Here is a 19138-nt window from a genome sequence, read left to right on the forward strand (position 1 = left end):
TGATTTAGATGTATGTGTACATTAAAAACAAAATACATGCATTTTTATTTAACCGTAAACAAGTTTCTCTGCTAATGCTATGAAACTGTAATAGCTGTAGTAACCGGCAGCATTAAATTTTTCTGATTTTAATCTTGGAACACTTCTGGCGTTTTCTGAGTCGCTACGTTAAATTCAAAATCGAATAACCTTTAACAAACCCAACATCGCCGACAAATACAGTTTTCTTCGGTAAAATGAAACATTCTTACAGATGTAACACATTCGAATGGGTTTTATTTTTGGGAGAGTCCGAGAAGTTGCGTAAATTCGTAAATAAATAACACATACTTGTATAAAGAAAGTAAGTAGTCGGTTTGCCTTTTTTATTCATAAACATTTACTGCAATAACAATATAGTTAAAACGATTTTGCGGTATACTAAATCAATAAACATTTGTATCAATGCTGAAACAACTTGATTTGTGTCCCGAGAACTCATTAAATGCATGTTTAAAATATTATCCAGATGATAAAAAAAACAAACAAAAGCAAAACACAAAAAAAAGTTGTTCTAAAAGGAACATATGATTATGATTTTGGTCAAATCTACATTTCTACCTTTATTGTTTACGTTGCTTTAGAAATGCATTTCTTTTGATCAACCAAAATTTGAGTATCAATCGTAGAGTTATCAAGCAATTAAGCTACAAAGCTCATGATTTGTTGCCATGTAAACAAGGTTCGTACCCTGTTTATGTATACATAGGTTCAATATCACGGTAAAAGTTTTTTTAAGCTGATTTCTATCTCTACTAATTCGTTATGAGCATAAATAAATTGTTCTTAGCGTTTATCACTTTCATTTTATGATCATGTCTTAAACAAGTATTTTTACTTCAACATTCAATAAGTAAACAAGAACATAACGTAAGCTTTGTTTACATGACGAAGACTTGTGGTCTCTGTATCTCGTGTATAACACGACGACCAACACTCAAATTTTGGCTGACTATTAGACATGCCTTTCGAAAGCTTTGTAAATATTACTAGACTTTGACCCGTGCGTGCACGGGTTGACATTGCATATCGAACATTTAGAAATAGGTACATCGATACACCTTATTATTGACATTTACATAACAAAGCTATAAGCCTACAATAATGCTTTTAATTTCACTACACTTTCCTTAGTTTGAATAACCTAACTGTGTCTCGGGAAAAGCCCCTCCCTTACTTATACCCGTAAAGTAGCAGAAAATTGCAGAATCGCTCTGGAACGATTTTGGAGAAAGTTAATGAATGATGTTGCCTTGAAAATAACAGTCAAATACATCACAACAAACCTTTTTGAGACTGCAAATACCTTTCAACAAAAAATTTTAATCCATAGAATGGAAGAACTCAACACCTTTTCACCAACGTACACGTAATCGTATATTCTTTGTAAAACTGGGTCTGTAGGACATTATTCATTTTTACGATAAAACATATTCTATCTTCACTCTCCTAACAAATATAATGTAACATTTTTGCATGTAATCAAATATTTTTTGTCATCACAAAGATGAAAGTAAGTGCTTAGTTGAAATGTATATTTGTTATTTTATACTTTCTCTCATAAGAAATCATTAATTTATATGAACAAAATATATAGCAAAAGTCCAATGAAAATTTACCCGTATTTGTATTATCATTTCTGAGTTTATTCAGGCAGATGTGATATTGTGGAAACAAATATAAACTAAAGATCCCGTTAGTGTGAATGTATTGCGCAAGTGCAAGATTGTAAAATCCAAAAAATCCAGGTGATTTCCGGGATTTTTTGAGGAATTTTCGTTGATTATTAATTAGCGAAGCTTAACTGAGAAAAAATAAAAACAAATTGGTAATCTTCAAGTACCAAAGATGTTTAAAATATATAAAACAAAAGACAGTATTCTTCCGATTTCTTGGTATTAAAGACTAAAAATTCGAGTCTATTATTTTAATATAGTAGTATAGATAAACAGCACAATATCTTTTCGCAAAAATCGTGATCATATCTCTTTAAATATAACCGATTCTATCTTCTTTTGACATTGGTATCACTATCCCGTTTACACTTGGGAATCAACATTATCATTTTTAGGAATTGACATGGCAATGTACATTTGACTTCTGTGTTTAATTAATTCATGCGTACTTTATTTTTATTCATAATGCTTCGATATCTAGGACTACCTTTTTATAAAAAAAAATGAAGATTTGGCATGTTTTAAAATCTTTTTTAATATATGTAAACACAATTATTTTTTGCATTTATTTATTTATTTTTCTATAAGATATCTGAATACTTATTTATTTCATATTTTTATATTTTGGGGGAAGAAAGTATATATATGGGGATAATCATTTAAGGTAATCGATTCATTGATCTGCATAACATTTGCAGTCAAAAATTCAGGCACGTAGCAACGTTTTGGAAAGTTGGGGGGGGGGGGGGGGGCGGACTCATCCAAAAAATCTTGATTTGTCCAAAAAAAAAAAGGAGCTTTCCCAAAATCTTCAAAATATCCTAATCCGGGAGGGGGGGGGGGGGGGCTGGCGTGGTATATCTATTAATTCAATTTCACTCTTCATTTCCATACTTTCATGGCAATATTTTACAGACGCACAAAAAAATAGGGGGGGGGGGGGCAATTCCAGGGTAATTCAATTTTTTATATGTAAATTTCAGAAAATTAGTTGCCTGATAATAACAGTATGTCGTGAACAGAAAATTAATACGACGCGACTTTTAGGACCGAAACAACCAGAGAGCAAATTGACATAGAGCCTGGAATCTTCGAGGTCATATGATATGGGGAACGCCTGCAGATATTAAACTGTTGACAGTTGTTGAGCTTCAGGTTTGTACATAGAATATAAATGATCAGATAAGAATTCATTATTAATGAAGCATGCTTTACACAGGCATGTTGAGTTAGTTTGAAACTAGGGTGCTTATGTTGAAATCGATTCTGCTCAGGTAAACAGGCACCTGAATTCAGGTGCCTGTGGGTAAAGGTAGATTCAGGAATTTCCTTTTCTGTAGGGCTACAGGGGACGAAATACCTAAATTTTTCAGCGATTTAAAGAGTACGAAGGACTTGAACATGTATTGCTGAGCCTCATTACTCCACAAGGTTTTGAAAGATTAAAATCAAAATGGGGGGGGGGGGGGGTTAATGAGTGTAATACTTCCTGTTAATTTTGTGTCTTGCTGTTAATGGGGTAAGTATATATATATATATATATATATATATATATATATATATATATATATATCTATATCTATATCTATATATATATATATATATACACCGCAGTATATAGTGTGATTGTGTGTCCGTAGTTGTATTGGTGTAAGTAGGCACTCTTTTCAAACTGACTAATTTGGTGAAAGTACATGCTGTCTGTTTGATAAGATCACAAACATTTTTAACAAAATAATGCATTTAAAAAAATGTCCATGCAAAGTAATTATTTATAAAATATTATTATACATAGAAAAAAAATGTTTTGGAGCTTTTCTTTTCTTACTGATGTTGAATTATTTTCTATCTAGGTGTAACATTTGAGGAAGTTTTGATTTCCCGATACTTCCAAGCAAATTGATCGCCATTCTCCAAAACTTCATCCGTTCCATGTCGATAAAACCCGTCTAGTGCAAGGTTTGTAAATCTAACTTTTTATAGAAATAAATTGACAGACATCAGCAATACTCAATTCGTCCAACTCAAGTAGCTAATTCATCAATTCCAATCGAATCTGCATGGTTTACTGATATAAATTACATGTAGCTTCATTTAATAGGTTGGAGGTCTATAATTTTATTCGGTACATGGTCAAGTTTCATGGGCCTGTTGTTTTTCACCAGCTTTAAATTAGATAAAACAAATCTATGTTGCAATTTGAAAGTACCGTAAAGTTTCTTGAAAATTACTAAATAAATATGAGATGTTTTGAAACAATAAACCCCCCCCCCCCCCAAAAAAAAATAATAATAGAGAAAATATGTGTGAAGATATATTATTTTAATAAAGTCAGTTATTTCAAGTTGTGTCCTAAAAATACATGTATAGTGTTTTCATATTTTAAACATTTTGTATACGAAAATGCTGTACTTCAATATTAGATATTGATCAGACACATACACCAGAAATTTGGAATTCAACCCCCACCCATATACATGTATGTCATCCATATTTTGATTGATTGATATTGTAATGGAGTCAGGTCTCAAATGGTGATCCTATTGGCCCGACCTGTTTTATCAAGAAAAGACAATAAAATAGCAAAAATCAGTTTGATAAAACTTAAATTAAAGTTTCTAAATTCAGCTCAATAATTGTTTTAAACTGTGAACATTTAAAAATTCATGTTTTAATTTATTAGAATTATTGCTGCATTGTTTGATTAAACTAAAAGAGAAATAACAGTTCTAATTAAAGCTTTTGCTTTTTAAAATGTAATTATATTGACATTTTGTGATTGTATTTTTTCATTTGATAAAAATAATTTGTTGATTATAATTGATTGAAATAATCTATTTTGGATTTTCCAAAAAAAAATAGATCTGATATAGATAAACTTGTATAACATGTCCCATTATGATTGAAACTTATGATATGTATACATTTATTTAAGAATCCTCCCTGCACCATACATGTAAAAGACTTGACCATGGAGCCCCGAAGTACTGCCCAGGATGTGGTGCGTTGTGATGTGTGTGATACCCCTGTCCCCCCACTACACTGTGACTTCTGTCAGACCAATCTCTGCAAAGCTTGTGTTGGGGAACATATGCTGGATTTATCCAAAAAACATCAGGTGGTACCGTTCAAAGACCGAGGATCTACTCCAAATTATCCCATTTGCACAAAACATTCCCCCAAGCAATGTGAGATTCATTGTCAACAATGTGACATTCCTATTTGTGCCCACTGTGTTTCCTCTGAAAATCACAAAAATCATAAGTTAGTAGACATTTATACCAACTATGAAAAGAAAAGAGAAGATATACGAAAAGATTTGCAAGAACTAATTAAATCCCTTTCTCCTAAATACCAAGAGATTGCAAACAAAATAACAGTGCAGAAAGCTGATCTGAGTAAAAACTCAGAGAAATTGACAACAGCAATAGACAAACATGGAGAAGTCTGGCACAGAGAAATAGACACCATTATACAGAAACTGAAATCTGATCTTTATGAAATGGACGCCAAACACCTGGCTGTCTTAAACAAACAGCAAGATGAAATCACGCGCACAATTTCTGAAATCACACAGAGCATTGGTGATCTGAAGTTACTGGACTCCAATGATGTCAGCCGTGTCTCTGCCTACAAATCCAGGATTGTTGAATTCAGAAGATTGCCTCCTAAACTCACAGTTTCTCTACCAAACTTCATCCCTCAGAAAATTAACCCAGAACAAGTTTACCAACAATTTGGTTCCCTGTCAGCATTCTCCATTACAACAGCGGAACATGGCTACACCATGGAAACCTCAGAAGCTGGATCCTCTCCTCTCAAACCACTGCTTGATGAGCCATGGATCATCTCCACCATACAGACACAATATGGAGGCTATTCTTATTATCCAACCAGTGTTACTTGTCACAGTGATGAAGAAATCTGGACGTGTAGTTATGATAATTGGATGATGAGTCTCTACAACCTGCAGGGGGAACTAGTGAAGTCAGTCCAAACCAAGTCAGGGTACGTTCCATGGGACATAGCAGTGACAAGGCGTGGGGACTTAGTTTATGCTGATTACCATGATAGAACTGTGAACATAGTGAAGAATACACAGATACAGACAGTGATCAGACTACAGGGGTGGAAACCTCAGGGTGTCTGTAGTACCTCCTCTGGTGACCTCCTGGTTGTCATGGACGGTGATGATAAACAATCAAAAGTTGTGTGTTACTCTGGCTCCACAGAGAAACAAAATATTCAGTTTAATGACAAAGGAAAACCTCTCTATTCATCTGGTGGCATAAAATACATCAGTGAGAACAGGAACCTAGATATCTGTGTGTCAGACGGGGACGCCCGTGCAGTAGTGGTGGTCAATCAGGCCGGGAAACTCCGGTTTACCTACACTGGTCCTCCCTCTACTACCAATGAATCATTTTATCCACGCACCATCACAACAGACAGCCAGGGTCGGATCTTGACAGCAAACTGCAACCACTGTATCCACATCCTGGATCAGGACGGACAGTTCCTCCGCTACATTGACAACTGTCATTTAGACCGTCCATATGGTTTATGTGTGGACACCAGAGACAACCTCTTTGTGGCTGAACATGTCACAGGTAAAGTGAAGAAAATACAATATTATGTGTAAACAAACTGTTTACATGTACATTTATATATATATGAGTGAACTATGTATCAATTTGAGTAAACCTAGAAAAAATATGTTTATATATTATTGATATAAAAAATGCTATGTATTGTTGTGTAATACATGTTTCTCAAAGCTGTCTGCATATTATGTGTAAACAAATGGTGTTTAAATGGTTTCTGTTAATTTATTGTGCCTACAAACTGTAATATCAACTGTGTATGTTCATGTGTGCACAGCAGTTAAACACATACAAGTTATTTCTCACATGTTGATTACAGATAAAACGAATATTACTGACTCACAAATTGTGGTTTTAAAGGTGCAAACTGTGTAAATAGTTTTATATCAGTTGTATAAATAAAGCTTTTTGTCAGCGTGTAAATTCATTTTTTAAAATTATTTCTATTGCTCAGTTAATTTGAATTTGGGTAAGTCAATAAATATATATGGTAAACATGGTAAACACAAATTGAATTTTGACATGAGAAGGCAAGAAGTGGAAAAAAAATTGATCCTTGGAACTGTTGACATTTTAAAACATCTCTATGGATCTTCTAGATCATCTAGATTTAAAGGACATCAAACTTATGCATCAAAAACATTTTCTCTTGTGATTTTTCAAAATTGAGGATGCAAGAAGTAATGTCTGATAGTATAATGTAAAAGTAATTGGACATGCTTTTTACTTTCTTTAGTTCTGGTTAAAGATGAGAACTGTCCAATCTGATTTTCTTTTTAAATCGGAACTTTTTTGAAGAGAGTTGATTTGTTAATTATAGAGGAAAGTGATGATTTTAAGGAAAAATGATTTATTCGAAAACATTATATAAATCAGAATATACTCTTCAGTTTTCATACCCTGTGGTAATAAGATTTTCATTACATAAAGGAAGCACACACACGTGCTTGGTATAAACAAACAATTTAAAAAAAAGGTTCTTTTGAATTGTTTCAGACTAAATCTATAGCTAGGACATACGTGACCGTTATTTTCAGCACAGGATGAAGCTCTGTCATTAAGTCAACTGCAGTATAACTGATGGGTCGATTAAGGGGACTAAATGACACTGCTTCATTCTGTGCGGGATGGAGAAGGTTGGTTGGTGGAGGGAGTCGGTTGTTCAAATTATATAGGGATTTCATTTTAAATATATTGTTTCATCTTAGACAAATATATTTACCTAATTAATCGAAGAAGGGAGTGCATAATGATATTGCTTTGCTGCTGTCCGTCTCTCTTTATATCGGTCGGTCCACCAACTGTTCTGTTCATTTTCTTTGCGGAGGATTAACATATTGAAATGAAATTAAGTATACAGGTTTAACATGATTAAAAGCTAAGTCAAGTTTGATATTGGGTACGATCGAAAAATGTACGACAGAGTTATGGCCCTCGGACGTAGAAAAATTCCAATTATTTGCAGTTTCCACTCATTTTCTTCACAGAGGATAAACATGTTGAAATGAAATTAAATATACAGGTTTATAATAATAATATCTATGTCAACTTCGATTTGGGGTACGATTGAACAATTTTCGAAAGAATGATGTCCATACACATATTAAGCATAAAAACAAGGATTTTAATAAATATCCCTATATGGACAATGCTAGCCTTATCGAAATTGTAGAGACGTAGACATTTTTTTATTTATTTGCCGTTTTCATTTATAATATAAGTGTTACACAAACATCCCTTGTTTAGAATAGAGATAAAGATTTGTTAAACGTTTTCAGTGAGATCCATGAGCGGATTTAATTTTTTTCCTAGGAAGTGGGGGTTAGTTTGGCTTTTAAGTGGGAGGTCCGAGGCTAAGTTTTGGTAATTTTACTGTTTGAATTTACTAAGTTTGAGTTATTCGGGCGGGGGGTCCAGACCACCCTTCCCTTTTAGGTCTGCGTACAATGCTAATATCCCAACATATGAATTTCACCCCAACAAATTGTTGGTAAAAATAAATTTTTTTCAGTAACTAGATGCCTCTTTTAATTAATTTTAGGCATAAGTAAATTGTTCTTAGCGTTTATTACTTTCATTTCATGATCATGTCTAAAACAAGAATTTTTACTTCAACACTCAATACGTGAACAAAAACATTTCAACGTTGAAACAACTTTGTTTCAACGTCAGGCATCAACGTTGAATCAACGTTGAAATAAGGTTGCATATGAAAGTTGAGGCAACGTTGAAAATGTAACGTTGTTTCAACGTCAAAATTCAAGGTTGATTCAACGTAGAAACTGTGTGTTGAAATCTGGTTTAAAATTAAAGATATGACAATGAATAAAAATTGAGATTAAGTGATTTTTGCAAAATGTTGTTTATAAACATTTTTTTTACGTTGTGCTGTTTTATGTGTTTTGACACTTAATCAAAAAAATCCAAATGTATAAAGTCGGCCTTTTTTTAAATCCTAGAAGTATTTGACAAAGTGGGGACAAAGTTGCGTCTACAGACAGACGGACAGACGGACGGACAGACAGACGGACAGACGGAGTGAAACCAATATACCCCCCTAAACTTCGTTTGCGGGGGTATAATTAATAGTCCAAAAGCTAAAATCCCTGCATTTTACTGTACATAAAATCTGTGTAGTGACTGCACGAGGTGTACCTAAGAACTGACTTTCGTTGTTCACCAATAGCGTGTTTAGCTGTCAAGCTGACATAGAGCAGGCTGGTAAATTGCATAACTTCCTAGATCAGCAGGGCTTGCAGTAGTGCTGGGTCTGCGCATCCCCTTCTCACTGACCCAGTTAAAATGCAATTAGCCACTTGCTGTACGCACAGCTGAAATTCAAATGTCCTGTATGAAAACAATCTTTTTTAAAACATGTTAAGTGAAATATTAATTTAACTTTTCATTTAAAAGAAATTTGATATTTTAATTGGATAAGACAACAATATGATAATTTTATTCGAAAATATATAAGATAAAATTGTATTCAAATTAACATTTAATATTTGTAAAAACACAACATTTAATGCTTCCACTTTACAAAATATAAGTAAAACCTAAATTAAACAAATGATAAGAAAGATTAAATTTGAAAATGTGTTCAGTTTCATTTATATATTAAAACGTTGTTTCAACGTTGAAAAGTGGTTGATGTCTTCAACGTAGAAAATAAGTTGGGTCTTCAACGTGGAATCGACGTTGAAATATGGTTTAAGTTTCAACGTTGAATTATTTTTTAAGTTTCAACGTTGAAACCTCAACGTTGATTCAACGTTGAATAATGGTTGATCAACGTTGCAACTTGATTTCAACCATTTCTCAACGTTGAAACAACGTTGCGTGCCCACTGGGAAGCTTTTTTTACATGAAAATTATGAATTGTGGTCTCTGTATCTCGTGTATAACACGACGACTAACACTCACATTATGTCTAACTATTAGACATGCCTTACGAAAGCTTTTAAAATATTAAAATCAGCAAAATATCTTTTCGCAAAAATCGTGATCATATCTCTTTAAATATAACCGATTCTATCTTATTTTGACATCGGTATCACTATCCCGCTCACATCCGGGAATCAACTTAATTAATCATGCTGAGAAACAAAAATGAGGCAGTTGCCAGTAAAAACAGGGAGACATGTGAAGCAGAAAATTTGCAATTTTTTTTCAAATTAATGTATCATGCACATGCTCTTTTCAGAGCCCTGACATTTTTGTAGTTTTATTAAGAGGTAAAAGTTATTGGTCAATTAAATGGAAAATACAAAATTTTCCATCAGTTTCAGACCTCGTACACATGGATTTGAGGAAAAAAAAGAATCAAATTAAATTTTGAGAAATTGACATGGCAATGTAAATTTGATTTCTGTTTTTCATGTGCACTTTATTTTTATTTATAATGCTTCGATATTTAGGCGTAGGACTTCCTTTTAAAAAAAGATTTGGCATGTTTTAAATCCTTTTTATAAATATATATATAAACACGGTTTATTTTTTAAATTTATTTATTTTATTTTATTTATTTATTTTTTTAAATTTATTTATTTATATTTATATTATATCTGATTTTTTTACATTCTTATTTATATCATATTTTTATTTTTTAGAGAGAAGGTTTGGAGATATAATATAGTCATTTGAATGAAAAAAAAATACAAACATAACTGTCATTCTAGTGATAACAACATTAGAATTACTAAAGTAATTATTTTTTAAATCTATTCAATGACGTGCATTTTACTGTCATAATTACACTATGTTGCTAAACAGAAAACTTAAAGGACCTAAACAACTAGAGAGCGAATTGACATAGCGCCTGGAATCTTCGAGGTCATGTGAGATCGGAACGCCTACTGCCATATCTTGAGGTTTGTACATAGAATATAAATGATCAGAACGATTAAAAGAATATATTATTGGATTTGAAACTGGGGTGCTTATGTTGAACATGTTCAAATAGATTCTGGCCAGGTAAACTGCCGGACCATGGGTGGATCCAGGAATGTTCTTCCAGTAGGGTTACAGGGGGCGAAATGCATAAATTTTCAGAGATTTTAAGAGTAAGAAGGACTTGAACATGTATTGCTGAGCCCCATTACTCCACAAGGTTTTGACAGATTAAAATCTAAATGGGGCGGGGGGGGGGGGGGGGGTAATGAGTATAATACTTCCTGTAATTTTGTGTCTTGCTGTAAATGGGGCAAGTATGTACTGTTATTGTGTGTCGGTGGTTGTATTGGTGTAAGTAGGCACTCTTTTCAAATTGACTAATTTGGTTAAAGTACATGCTGTCTGTTTGATAATATCACAAACAATTTAACTTATATATATATGAATAATAATATCTGAATAATAATATAAAATATTAATATGTATAGAAAAAAAATATTTTGAAGCTTTTCTTTTCTTACTGATGATAAATTATTTTTTATCTAGGTGTACCATTAGAGGAAGCTTTGATTTCCCGTTACTTCCAAGCAAATTGATCTCCAAAACTTCATCCGTTACATGTCGATAAAACCCGTCTAGTACAAGGTTTGTAAATCTAACTTTTTATAGAAATAAATTGACAAGCATCAGCAATACTCAATTCTTCCAACTCAAGTAGGTAATTCATAATTCCCAATTGGTTTACTATAGTGTGTCCCAAGTTATTGCTTCCATCAATTTTTGATGATTTTTAATAAAAATACACATACCTGTGAAAGAAATACAATTGCATCATGAAATCGATGAAAGGGAATATATCCAAGATATCTTAATTAAACAATTATCCCTTTTCACTCAAAAAATTTCACAGGAACGAAAACAATTTTCTTACGGAGATTTGTATTAATGGGAAATGTTTACTTCTTTTCTCCATTCGGAATACATCGCGCAATTTTTTAACATTATCATCCGGGCTTATTAATGGCTGATGCAATGCAAAATCTCCGTAGACTTTCAATTTTGGGATGTGTATTGAAACCTGAAGCGGTAGAGGGGGCGTTTCAAAAAATGTACAGTTAATCTGGACATTTTTCATATAAGTGGATGAACGTAGTTTGAGCACAAAGGTATTTACTATTATTAAAATATCAAGCAAAAAGTGGTGGAAGCAAAAACTCGGGACAGATTATAATATAACTTACATGTAGCTTCTATTAATAGGTCCAAGGTCTTTATTCAGGTTATGGTCAAGTTTCATGGGCCTCTTGTTTTTCACCAGCTTTCAGTTAGATAGATAAATCTTTGTTGCAATTTGAAAGTACTGGTAAAGTTTATTGAAAATTACTAAATAAATATGAGATGTTTGGAAACAATAAATCCCGCCCCCCCCCCCCCCACCTCCCCAATCAAAAAAGAGAATATAAGTGTGAAGATTATTTCAAGTTGTGTCCTAAAAATATAGTTTTTTTTCATATTCTAAACATTTTGTATGTGAAAATGCTGTACTTCAACACACGAAACATAATTAAGATGTTTTCAATATTAGATATTGCTCAGACCCATACACAAGAAAAATGGAATTCAACCCCCCCCCCCCCCTCCACACACACACACACCATATATGTCATCCCCATTTTGTTTGTGTTAAAAAAATCAGGTCCAGTTCTCAAATCATTTTAATGGTGATCCTACTGGCCCGACCTGTTTTATCGCGAAGAGACAATAAAATAGCAAAAATCAGTTTGATAAAACTTTAATCAAAATTTCCTATTTCAGCTCAATAATTGTTATAAACTGTTAACATGTAAATAGACATCTTTTAAATTATTAGAATTATTGTTGCATTTTTTGATTAAACTAAAAGTGAAATAACAATTCTTATTAAAGCTTTTGCTTTTTAAAAGGTATTTATATTGACAGTTTGTTATTGTCATTTTTTCATTTGATAAAAATAATTGGTGAATTATGATTGATTAGAATAATTTTTTTTTTGGATTTTCAAAAAAAAAAATACCCCTGAATAAATAAACTTGTATAACATATCCCATTTTGATCAAAATTAATGATATGTATTCATTTATTTCAGAATCCTCCTTGCACCATACATAAAGGAATTGACCATGGATCCCCGAAGCAGCGTCCAGGATGTGGTGCGTTGTGATGTTTGTGATACTCCTGCCCCCCCCCCCCCCCCAACTACACTGTGATTTCTGTCAGACCAATCTCTGCAAAGCTTGTGTTGGAGAACACATGCTGGATTTATCTAAAAAACATCAGGTGGTACCGTTCAAAGACCGAGGATCTACTCCAAATTATCCCATTTGCACAAAACATTCCCCTAAGCAATGTGAACTTCATTGTTAACAATGTGACATTCCTATTTGTGTCCACTGTGTTTCCTCTGAAAGTCACAAAAATCATAAGTTAGTAGACATTTATACCAATTATGAAAAGAAAAGAGAAGATATACGAAAAGATTTGCAAGAACTAATTAAATCCCTTTCTCCTAAATACCAAGAGATTGCAAACAAAATAACAGAGCAGAAAGCTGATCTGAGTAAAAACTCAGAGAAATTGACAACAGCAATTGACAAACATGGCGAAGTCTGGCACAGAGAAATAGACATCATTATACAGAAACTGAAATCTGATCTTGATGAAATGGACTCCAAACATCTGGCTGTCTAAAACAAACAGGAAGATGAAATCACACGCACCATTTCTAAAATCACACAGAGCATTGTTGATCTGAAGAAGTTACTGGACTCCAACGATGTCAACCGTGTCTCTGCCTACAAATCCAGGATTGCTAAATTCAGAAAATTGCCTCCTAAACTTACAGTTTCTCTACCAAACTTCACCCCTCAGAAAATTAACACAAAACAACTTTACCAACAATTTGGTTCCCTGTCAGCATTCTCCATTACAACAGAGGAACACGGCTACACCATGGAAACCTCAGAAGCTGGATCCTCTCCTCTCACACCACTGCTCGATGAGCCACGGATCATCTCCACCATACAGACTCGGTATGGAGGCATTCTTAATTGTCTAACAAGTGTTACTTGTCACAGTGATGAAGCAATCTGGACGTGTAGTTTCAATAATTCAATAATAAGATGATGAGACTCTACAACCTGCAGGGGGAACAAGTGAAGTCAGTCCAAACCAAGTCAGGGAACTATCCACAGGACATAGCAGTGACAAGGAGTGGGGATCTAGTTTATACTAATTACCATGATAGAACGGTGAACATAGTGAAGAATACACAGATACAGACAGTGATCAGACTGCAGGGGTGGAAACCTCTCAATGGCTGTAGTACCTCCTCCGGTGACCTCCTGGTTGTCATGATCAGTGATGATTATAGACAAACAAAAGTTGTATGTTACTCTGGCTCCACAGAGAAACAAAGTATTCAGTACGACGATAAAGGACAACCTCTCTATTCATCTGATGTATTAAATATAATTAAATACATCACTGAGAACAGGAACCTAGATAGATGTGTGTCATACAGTAAAGCCCGTGCAGTAGTGGTGGTCAATCAGGCCGGGAAACTCCGGTTTACCTACACTGGTCCTCCCTCTACTTCCAAGGGATCATCCAATCCACACGGCATCACAACAGACAGCCAGGGTCGGATCCTGACAGCGGACAATGTCAACTACCGTATCCCAATCCTTGATCAGTACGGACAGTTCCTCCGATACATTGACAACTGTCATTTACAGGCTCAATGGGATTTATGTGTGGACACCAGAGACAACCTCCTTGTGACTGAGTACGGCACAGATATAGTGAAGAAAATACAATACTTTGCGTAAACAAACTGTTTACATGTACATTTATATAAATGAGTGAACTCTGTATCAATTTGTTGAGTAATTCTAGAAAAAAATATGTTTATATATAATTGATATTAAAAGCTCTTTGTATTATTGTGTAATATACATATTTGTCAAAACTGTCTGCATATTATGTGTAAAATAAAATGGTGTTTAAATGGTTTTTGTGAATTCAATGTACAGGATCTACAAACCGTACTATCAGCTGTGTATGTTCATGTGTGCACAGCAGTTAGACACATACAATTTATTTCTCACATGTAAATTACAGATGAAACAAATATTAAGAACTCACAATAATTTCTATTGCCTAGTTATTTGAATTTGAGTAAGTCAATAAATATATAAGGTAAACATGAATTGAATTTTGACAACATCAGAAGTCAAGAAGTGAAAAAAAAAACTATTGATCCTTGGAACTGTTGACATTGCTAGATCATCTAGATTAAATAGACATTAAACTTATGCATCAAAAATATTTTCTCTCGATGATTTTTCAAAATTTAGGATGCAAGAAGTAATGTCTGATAGTATAATGTAAAAGTAATTGGACATGCTTTTTAGTTCTTCAATTTTGGTTAAAGAACTGTCCAATCCGATTGTCTTTATAAATCAGAACTTTTTTGAAAAGAGTTAATTTGTTAATTATAGAGGAAAGTGATGATAATAAGGAAAAATGATTCATTCAAATTAAAGCAATATATATAAATCAGAATATACTCTTTAGTTTTCAAACCCCATGGTAATAAGATTTTTTTCTTTCATAAAGGAAGCGCACACACGTCCTGGTATAAACAAACAATTTAAAGAAAAAAATTCTTTTGAATTGTACCAGACTTTGTGTATAGCTAGGACAGCACATACTTGATTGTTATTTTCCGCACAGGATGAAGTTCTGCCATCAAGTCAACTGCAGTATAAATGATGGGTCGGGAAAGGGGACTGAATGACACTGCTTCATTCTGTGCGGGATGGAGAAGGTTGGTGGGTGGAGGGAGTTTTACCAGTGTTTTTAACTAGCAGTTATTCAAACTCTGTAGCTATTTCATTTCAAATATATTGTTTCATCTCAGACAAATATATTTACCTAATTAATTTAAAATAGAGATGAAGATTTGTTTAACAGATTCAGTGAGATCAACGCGCGGATTCAATTTTTTTTCTGGGGAGTGGGGGTAAGTCTGGCTTTTAAGTGGGAGATCCGAGGCTTAGTTTTGGTAATTTTACTGTTTAAATTTAGTAAGTTTGAATTTTTTCGGGTTGGGGGTGGGGTGGGGGGGGTTCCAGACCACTCTCCCCGTTTAGGTCCGCGTACAATGTTAAATCACAAAATATGAATTTTACCCCAACAAATCGTTGGTAAAATTAAATTGTTTTCTGTACGTAACCATGGTAACTAGATGTATAGCGTTGTTTTTTGTGTTTAGTTTTATTTACATAAATAACGTCCATTGTAAAATGACGACTCGTGAATCTGATAAGTTTAATTTCCACCGCTGTGATCCCTTCCTGCCATTTTATTTTCTGTGGTTTCCTTGTTTTGGCGTTGTTTAAAAATATCATTAAAAATGGCTAAATATCTTTAATTATATAGTGTAGTAGAGGATAATAATGCACATTAAATGATGTCGAACAAGACAAACACAAATTCCGAAAGAGGTATGATAGCGCATTTTCCCATTCTGTGGCCTGTTCGAACGGAAAGTACCTGTTACTAAAAATAGATACAGATGCCTGTCGCAATTTTGTTATGATGTCAGTAACCACTGATTAATCATGAATTCAGGAAACCTGCATCAAGAAATAACTACATAGAACTCTGTGTATAAAGTCAGTTGATATTCTAAACCGTGATAACTTTCAGCAGAAAATGTAAATAGGGTAGAGAGTTTGTAGAACACGATTTTAGTCGGAGTCTTTGGTTTAAGGTCGTTCAAATAATCAATTATTCAATTTTTTTTATTGCATACTATCTATTTTCCTATATATTCCAAACATATCCAGAAGATTTTAATGATGTCATGCAGGTCAGGAAAAACTCTTTACATATGTACATGGTAATTGTGTAATTTGCGTTTCTTTAAGTATACATGTATGATACATGTAACTAAAATTGTATAATATTGAAAATGCCTAATGTTAGTAAAAGGCCCATATTGGAGGCGAAATCGCATATTGAATGGTGTGTACCTTAGTACCTCTGTATTCCAGTTGGGTCCGTTCTTCACATACCCTTTATTACTTGAGGTCAATAGTTATCATACGATTTTCATATTAAATTTCTCTTGATTTAACATGTAGCAAATGTTCCCTTTTCTCTTCTGTGCACACATTCATATCTAAAATATAAATTTTATATTTTAAAATAATCATAAAACTTCTACATAATCTGTAGTCGCTATATGTTTACTTATTTACTATCATAAAACAGTTGACCATATCTAGACAACGGAATTGTGGCGTAACGGCGATACATTATTGGGTCATTACGCTATTGATTATATTTACTGTAGTCTGTCCCAAGTTACTCGTTTGTGTAAAACGCAGTACAGTGAACTATTTTTAAATTCATTGAAATCTTATCGGTATTCGGTGTAAATCTACCTCCTCAAAGCGTTTATTCATTGGCATTTAAAGATCGGCAAACAAAGCGCCCCGATCTTAGGATTGGCATGTCAACATGTTTGGGTTTTGATATGAATTGGGTTTAAGAAGAAATGCCCTTCATAGTAAAACCTTTCGTCATAAAATATATGAGCGATTCGGCCTCAAAATGTAAAGGGTGTAAATTTAAGATAGGTTCGGGCTGTTTAGTGCTCGGGGTGGTGGCGGATCAAGGACCTGATAAACCTGTGAGGTGTAGGACTAGCTGGTTCCACTACAAGTGTTTCTGGACTTCGTGTGTTTACAAAAATCATCTCCGGGGCGTGGATCCAGAAACTCTCAATGAGATTGTGTTCGGAATCAATGGATTGTCCAAGGCTGACAAATTCAATTTCCAGAACGAGGCCAGCAGCCCGCCAGCCTCTTCGCGCAAGCGTACTGGGAGGTCGACGGAGAGTAGTATCATCGCGGCAAAGGATTGTGGGAGTGTTGAGGGCGGGGATTACGAGGTGAATGAAAACGTGTTTGATTTGACTGACCTGCTGTGTGTTACTGTTTATAAACATCAGACCAACATTTACGTCAGTTTAAGAGAATTCTTCCTGCTTAAGGGATCTACTATCGCCAAGCCGTCCAAACGTGGAATTTCTCTGAATAAACTCCAATGGCGGGAGTTGTGTTCAATTCAAAACGGGATCGAGGCGGCCACGAAAATCATGGCTGCCAGAGAGTCCAAATCTAAGGAAACGAAAACAAAGGGGAAAGATCAGAGGGTGAAAGAAGAGAGGGAGGAGGAAGAAGACGACGAGCCAGGTATTGATGTGTGTGTGTGGGGGGGGGGCGTAAAGAGGGTGGGGCACTATAGAGCTAAACACGACCATGTCAACAATTTAACAACCTGTACAATGTACTTTTATGAATCAAAGATCCTCGCAGAATTAATTTCAAAGCAGCACCGATTATTGAATTTCTGAAAACTTACTATATAACAGCTCAATTATTAACATTTTACACTTATTCTTCAGAATCAGATTTGGTTTAAATAGTTTTCTTATGTTTTTAATCAGGTCAGATTCTGTTTTCGTTGTCGTGGAAACGGCGTGTAAGCGTGCACAAGCACCAGGAGGAAGTGTTCGTCGACATCCGGGAATATTCCGAGGACCGGACTTTCCAGCGCTCCACGAAAGGAGTGGCCCTGACCAAGCCTCAGTGGACCAAACTAAGAGAGGAAATGCCCAACATTGAGGCCCTTGTGCAGCATATGGAAGTCTGACTTCGCTTGTGTGGATGCAGACGATCTCTGAATGATTTAACTATCCATCCATTTGTTTGCGCATTTCTTGACTACTGTAGAACTGCAAACGTCTGCGTGGCTTTACTTTAATATCAAAATGGATCTCTTACTTTTACATGACTGGGCTAGATTGTCATGTTTATGTTATGCTTAGCATGTTGGATGGAACAAAAATTAGGCTAAGAACATCGGAAGGCCTATGAGAGCATTTTTACTAAGTTTTGATTGGTAAATCCAGAGGCTATCAGAAACTGTTGTTTTAGTGTGTCTGCTTTCATTCAATGCTTTCTCATTACAATTTTGCATATTGTTTTATCCTGATGAAATTCCTACAGTTTAAGTACCCAGTTTGACTGCTCATAGTAAAGCTGTTGCGCATGCCTATATAGATGACTGTACTGAATGTTATATTGTCTTTGAATTATTTTTTTTTATAAATCTGCCGCTATAATTGTTTCATATGTGGAAATTCATCATAAAACTGCTTTTGAAGCAAAATCACTTGACTTTTTAGCTTTCTATTTAATTTCCTTAATTTTAACTGAAATGTTTTCATATATTATTGAATTTGTTATTGTATACATGTACATGTATAAATCTCAAACGAGAGAAGAAGGGTGAAAAATTCTGAATCAATTATTA

At 34.2% G+C, this 19138-nt stretch overlaps 3 protein-coding genes across 3 annotated transcripts; all 3 read left to right on the forward strand.

The window, feature by feature from the left end:
• Positions 1–2785: 2785 nt before the first annotated feature.
• LOC105331463 (tripartite motif-containing protein 3-like) lies at positions 2786–6747 on the forward strand. Its single transcript, XM_066072027.1, has 3 exons — positions 2786–2870; positions 3569–3674; positions 4651–6747. The coding sequence occupies exon 3, from the start codon at positions 4687–4689 to the stop codon at positions 6355–6357; it is 1671 nt and encodes a 556-aa protein (XP_065928099.1). The 5' UTR covers positions 2786–2870; positions 3569–3674; positions 4651–4686; the 3' UTR covers positions 6358–6747.
• A 4508-nt stretch (positions 6748–11255) lies between these two features.
• LOC105331472 (tripartite motif-containing protein 2-like) lies at positions 11256–14716 on the forward strand. Its single transcript, XM_066072329.1, has 2 exons — positions 11256–11356; positions 12837–14716. Exon 2 carries the CDS (start codon positions 13870–13872, stop codon positions 14575–14577), a length of 708 nt encoding a protein of 235 aa, XP_065928401.1. The 5' UTR covers positions 11256–11356; positions 12837–13869; the 3' UTR covers positions 14578–14716.
• Positions 14717–17214: 2498 nt separating this feature from the next.
• Positions 17215–19002, forward strand: LOC105331461 (uncharacterized). Its single transcript, XM_011433674.4, has 2 exons — positions 17215–18015; positions 18270–19002. The coding sequence occupies exons 1-2, from the start codon at positions 17316–17318 to the stop codon at positions 18473–18475; spliced, it is 906 nt and encodes a 301-aa protein (XP_011431976.3). The 5' UTR covers positions 17215–17315; the 3' UTR covers positions 18476–19002.
• The last annotated feature ends 136 nt before the right edge of the window (positions 19003–19138 follow it).

The sequence above is a fragment of the Magallana gigas genome, chromosome 9 (genome assembly GCF_963853765.1).
Source record: "Magallana gigas chromosome 9, xbMagGiga1.1, whole genome shotgun sequence".
NCBI classification, from domain to species: domain Eukaryota; kingdom Metazoa; phylum Mollusca; class Bivalvia; order Ostreida; family Ostreidae; genus Magallana; species Magallana gigas.

Coding starts and splice junctions, on each gene's coding strand:
- LOC105331472 (XM_066072329.1), top strand. CDS start 13,870: ATGATGAGACTCTACAACCTGCAGGGGGAACAAGTGAAGTCAGTCCAA.
- LOC105331463 (XM_066072027.1), top strand. CDS start 4,687: ATGGAGCCCCGAAGTACTGCCCAGGATGTGGTGCGTTGTGATGTGTGT.
- LOC105331461 (XM_011433674.4), top strand. CDS start 17,316: ATGCCCTTCATAGTAAAACCTTTCGTCATAAAATATATGAGCGATTCG. Junction 18,016..18,269: donor GGAAGAAGACGACGAGCCAG/GTATTGATGTGT, acceptor GTTTTTAATCAG/GTCAGATTCTGTTTTCGTTG.